The 6,000-nt window shown below is 41.9% G+C and overlaps 1 protein-coding gene across 3 annotated transcripts in view; it reads left to right on the forward strand.

Moving 5' to 3' along the window:
• Positions 1 to 5,763, forward strand: part of znf326 (zinc finger protein 326) — a 32,818-nt gene extending 27,055 nt beyond the window's left edge. For all 3 annotated transcript variants that reach the window (XM_078408197.1, XM_078408196.1, XM_078408198.1), the window contains one exon: positions 3,172 to 5,763. In XM_078408197.1, coding sequence (XP_078264323.1) covers positions 3,172 to 3,396 — 225 coding nt within the window. In that variant the 3' untranslated portion in view covers positions 3,397 to 5,763. The remainder of the gene's footprint in view (positions 1 to 3,171) is intronic.
• The last annotated feature ends 237 nt before the right edge of the window (positions 5,764 to 6,000 follow it).

Consider the following 6,000-nt stretch of genomic DNA (forward strand, 5'->3'; position numbering starts at 1 on the left):
ACAAAATATTAAAATCAGTACCCTTTATTGTATGTGGTTGATGATATCAGCAAAGTATTTTATTTTCATCCATATCTGCTCAGAAACTTGTTAGTGACCCTGTTTCCTTGAATTAGTAATTTCAAGGGGTCCCGATAATATTGGAGAAATCAGAGACTTGAGATGGTGGAATCTTGAGCAAATGGTTGGAGGAACTCAGCGGGCCAGGCAGCATCTGTGAATGGAGTGGATAGGCAACGTGTGGATTGGGACCCATCTCCAGAGTCTGAAGAATGATCCCGACCTGAAATGTTGCCAGTCCATTCCCTTCACTGATGCTGCCTGACCAGAAGGAATTCCTCCTGCAGATTTTGTTTATTTTTCCAATAATATTGAGTTAATTTTAAGATCTTGGCCTACTAATGATTTTAAAAAAGGGCAATTTGCGAGTCAGGCAACTGTTTCCCCAAGAATGGTTTTCTTGTCCCTTTTGATGGTAAAAATAAAGTACACTGGTCCACTTTTGGTAAAAGTCTACATTTATCAGCAAGGATTTAAATCTCTTTCGTGAGCAGTGATTGACATTTGTTTGGGCTTTTTGCCATGAACTCTCATGGGCAGACCTAAACAACTTGAAGGATATTGAATTATGTGAGGTAAGCGAAACAAGTAGAGTAGTGATGGAAATTAGGAGGATTAAAGAAGAGGAGGTACGGACACTTTTGAAGAATATAAAAGTGGATAAGTCTCCAGGTCCTGATAGGATATTCCCTAGGACATTGAGGGAAGTTAGTGCAGAAATAGCAGGGGCTATGACGGAAATATTTCAAACGTCATTAGAAACAGGGATGGTGCCGGAAGATTGGCGCATTGCGCATGTTGTGCCTTTGTTTAAAAAAGGCTCTAAAAGTAAACCTAGCAATTATAGACCTATTAGTTTGACGTCTGTGGTGGGAAAATTAATGGAAAAGATACTTAGGGACAATATATATAATTATTTGGATAATCAAGGCCTGATTAGAAACAGTCAACATGGATTTGTGCCTGGAAGGTCATGTTTGACTAATCTTCTTGAATTTTTTGAAGAGGTTGCCAGGGAAATTGATAAGGACAAGGCTGTGGATGTTGTCTATATGGACTTCAGTAAGGCATTTGACAAGGTTCCACATGGAAGGTTGATTAAGAAGGTTAAATCGTTGGGTATTAATAGTGAGGTTGCAAGATGGATTCAACAATGGCTGAATGGGAGATACCAGAGGGTAACGGTTGACAATTGCATGTCAGGTTGGAGGCCAGTGTCTAGTGGAGTGCCCCAAGGATCTGTGTTGGGTCCACTGTTGTTTGTCATTTACATTAATGATCTGGATGATGGTGTGGCAAATTGGATTAGTAAATATGCAGATGATACTAAGATAGGTGGAGTAGTTGATAGTGAGGTAGATTTTCAAAGTCTACAGAGAGACTTGGGCCTTTTGGAAGGGTGGGCTGAAAGATGGCAGATGGAGTTTAATGCTGATAAGTGTGAGGTGCTGCATTTTGGTAGGACAAATCAAAATAGGACGTACAGGGTAAATGGTAGGGAATTGAGGAATGCAGTGGAACAGAGGGATCTGGGAATAACTGTGCATTGTTCCCTGAAGGTGGAATCTCATGTGGATAGGGTGGTGAAGAAGGTGTTTGGTATGCTTGCCTTTATAAATCAGAGCATCGAGTATAGAAGTTGGGATGTAATGTTGAAATTGTACAGGGCATTGGTGAGGCCGAATCTGGAGTATGGTGTGCAGTTCTGGTCGCCAAATTATAGGAAGGATGTCGACAAAATGGAGAGGGTACAGAGGAGATTTACTAGAATGTTGCCTGGGTTTCAGCACTTAGGCTACAGAGAGAGGTTGAACAGGTTGGGTCTTTATTCTTTGGAGCATAGAAGGTTGAGGGGGGACTTGATAGAGGTTTTTTAAATTTTGAGAGGGACGGACAGAGTTGACGTGGGTAGGCTTTTCCCTTTGAGAGTGGGGAAGATTCCAACAAGGGGACATAGCTTCAGAATTGAGGGACAAAGGTTTAGGGGTAACATGAGGGGGAACTTCTTTACTCAGAGGGTTGTGGCTGTATGGAATGGGCTTCCGGTGGAAGTGGTGGAGGCTGGCTCGATTTTATTGTTTAAGAGTAAATTGGATAGGTATATGGATAGGAGGGGATTGGAGGGTTATGGTCTGAGTGCAGGTAGATGAGACTAGGTCAGGGAGAATGGTCGGCGTGGACTGGTAGGGCCGGACAGGCCTGTTTCCATGCTGTAGTTGTTATATTGTTATATTGAATAGGCCCTTCGGTCCATAAACACTTGCCAAACTGGGTAAGGAAGCATGGCAGCTGTTTGTTGCATTTCCCTCAATCCTTGTCTACGGTGAACTGGGGAAACCAAATCTTCTTTAGTTGGAAACCTATTATTTCTTCCCAAGAGTGGCAGGATTGCATAATTACCCAAAAGACATGGTTGCTAGACAAACGTTTGTGGTTTTGCTGGTGGGGGACTTGGCAGCAGGGGAGTGAAGTGTTTGAGGGCATAGCTTTCAGTTGAGAGGGGCAAAGTTTGAAGATGTGCAGGTCAACTATTTGTACACTGAGTGGTGGATGTCTGAAACACAGTGGCAGTGGAGGGAGATACGCTAGTGGCATTTTAGAGACTTTTGGAGAGGCACATAGAAATGGAGGGATGTGTTTCAGAGGAGATTAGTGTAACTTGGTGTAGACATTGTGGGCCAAAGGGCCCATTGCTGTGCTGTCTTGTTTGGCCAAGTCTAGCCCAGTCTATCTTTTGCATGTGTATCCATCCATAATTGATACTACTGGTAGAAGCAATTAAAAATGGTTTGTGTTAAAATCGAATACTTGTAAATTTGTCGGCGCCCTTTATGTGACGACTATTTGCATACCTTGGATTTGCAAAACAAAGAATATAGAAAATATGTGTAGGAGTAAGCCATTCAATATGATCATGGTTGATCATCCAAAATCAGTACCCCGTTCCTGCTTTCTCCTCATATCCCTTGATTCCGTTAGCCCTGAGAGCTAAATCTAACTTTCTTCAATACATCACTGTGACCTGTGACATGTGCCAATAAAATATCATTCATTCATTCATGTGGAGAGGATCTGATCACGATGTTGTGGTATTTTTCACTTTGTGCATAGGGCGAGAACCCGTTTGAAAATCCTCAGGAGCAGCAACAGCAGGAGCAGCAACCATCAGAAGAGCAGGAGCAGCAGCCGGAGCACGAGGAGGAAGAGGAGGGCGACGAGGAGGAAAGGCAAGAAGAGGAGGAAAGGCAGGCGGATGAAGCAGATGATCAAGCACTGGAGCAAGAGGAAAACCAGGCGGAGATGGAGGACGAAGCAAGTGAGCCCGCTGACCAGTAGCGTTGTCAGAATGAGCGTGTACTTACTTCTTTCCAAACCTGTAAACAATGCAGTAGTAGTGAGAAAGATGCTTCCCCTCTATCCTCAAAAGCACTGTTGTGATGGTTTTGTACGCCATGGCTGATTGTAGTCGCAATGTTTTCTCAGCAGTCTATTAATGTGTTTTTTTTTGTTAAGCATAATAGTGATTAGTTTTCCATGAACAACCATGTACTAATGGAGGAAATGCTAATGAGTAATGTATTTGGTCAAAATTGAGTAAAAGGAAAAGGTGTTTAAAACGAGTCTTTTGAGCTTTTAAATGTGGAACAACATTCATGTCTTTTAAAGAATTGTTTGTCCATTTGGTGTCTATGGTGTTTAGAACCATGTCAATAACCTGCTTAATTTGTTGCATAGTTTAGAAAGGCAAAGAAATGCTGCCATTTCTTTTGTTAAACATTTCCACTGTAATCATTTAGAATAGTTATTGCTTAGCCACTGATTTACATTAAAGGATTTTGCTTGTTCTCCCCATATTGTAAAAGTCAAAGCCTGGCTCAGTCATCCATTCACTGATGTAAGCCTGTGTGCGGTAGTGAGACTTTGTATGCTATTAATGGGAATAAAGTGTTTCGATTATGTAATTGTTGGATCGTGAACAAGTCTAATGTGTTGGACTGTGGGCACTTGATTAAGTGCACTAGTTAAAAATGGTGAAGATGTAAATGTGACCCATGCCTGAGCAATTGAAATGAGACAATGTGACTTGAAGGATGACAGACACAAGATGCTGGAGTAACTCAGCAGGACAGGCAGAATCACTGGATAAAAGGAATGGGTGAGGTGTCTGATCGAGACCCTTCTTCGGACTCTGAAGGAGGGTCTCGACCCAAAACGTCACCCATTCCTTCTATCCAGAGATGCTGCCTGTCGCGTTGAGTTACTCCAGCATTTTTTGTCTATCTTCGGTTTAAACCAGCATCTGCAGTTCCTTCCTACGCGTGACTTAAAGGATGGTATATGGTGGAATGGAAGCTGTGATAGATTAGGATCATAACACGTAAGCACAGAAAATGTGCCCCATGGCCATCTTATCCTTGCTAACTTTGTCTTATCTACTCTCACCACATTACCTGTGTTAGGCCTGAATCGCTCTACTCATTTCCTATCCAAGAATCTGTCCAAATGCCTTTTTAAATATTGTAATAGTATCTGCCTCCACAAACTCCTGGAAGTTCATTCTGAATAGTCAGCACCCTTGTGGCAGGGAAAACCTGTGTCTCAGATCTCCTTTCAATATCTTCCGCTCGTTTTAAAGCAATGCCCTGTAGTCCTAGTCTAGACGGTGCTTCCCTGGGCAAAGCTCTCATTGTCCATGTCTCATGGTTTTGTAAAGCATTCTCTCTCTCTACTTCCTCCATTTTAGTAAGAGTAAATGCTGGACCCTTGTATCTGCAGCCTTCTATTCCAGGCACAACCCTAGTGAATCTCTTATTAGCATTCTGTGTGTACCATATCTTTCCTGCAATATGTGCATAATGTACAACGCAGTACAGTCCAACAGTTGATTTGTAGTGCAACTGCAACATAATGTACAGACTCCAACTCGGGGCCAAGGCTTATGAAGGCAAGATTGCCTTTTTATTTATTTCCCTTGTCCAACTGTGTTGCCACTTTCAGGGAGCTGTGGACAAGCACACCAAGGTTCCTCTGTCATCAATGCTCTTCTGGTGCTTTCCATTGACTATGTCTTAAAAGAATTTGACCTCCCAAAGTGCATTATCGCAAACCTGTTTGGATTAAATTCCATCTGCCTTCTCTGCCGATCCTTGCAGTTCAATTTAATTTATTGTCACGTGTACCGAGGTACAGTGAAAAGTTTTTAACCAGTCTAATCTAAACAGCTAGACACAAAATGCTTGAGTAACGGATCAGGCAGCATCTCTGGATAGAAGGAATGGGTCATGTGTCTGGTCCAGACCCTTCTTCAGACTGAGAGTCTAAACAGCTAATCTATATTCGGCTGCCCCTTTTAAAACAACCATGTGACAGCCCCTACTTCAACCACCACCTCTGGCAGCTCGGTACATACACCCACCACCTTCGTGTTTTAAAAAAAAAGTTGCCCTTGAGGTTCCTATTAATTTTATTTTTCTCCTCGCCTTTAACTTATGTCCCTGGGTTCCTTTTTCTCTCTCTCTCTCTCTTCCTGCTTTATTAAGTAATGGGTCACATTTGCTATCCAATCCATAGGAACAATTCCCAGATCTAGAATTTTGGAAGATGATAACCAGAGTGTCCCCTCTTTCAAAACTTTGGCATATAGATTGTTGGACCTAGGAGTTTATTGGCTCTTTGTCCCAATAAATTACTTTTGTATTCATACTTATTTCCTTCAATGCCTCATCCTTTTTTGTGTTTTCTGCACAGGCAGGAACAGACCAATTCTTCAGTTGTGTCCTATCCACTGTTCTATTTATCTACTTAATAATCCATATATCATCTGAAATGAATGAGCACTATTTCAGCATGTCATGGATTAATGGGTGATTGATTATCGTTTAGAAATACAGCGCCAAAACTGATATTTTCATAAAGGATATAATTTCCTTCAAGGCTATT

The sequence above is a fragment of the Rhinoraja longicauda genome, chromosome 11, assembly GCF_053455715.1.
Source record: "Rhinoraja longicauda isolate Sanriku21f chromosome 11, sRhiLon1.1, whole genome shotgun sequence".
Taxonomy (NCBI): domain Eukaryota; kingdom Metazoa; phylum Chordata; class Chondrichthyes; order Rajiformes; family Arhynchobatidae; genus Rhinoraja; species Rhinoraja longicauda.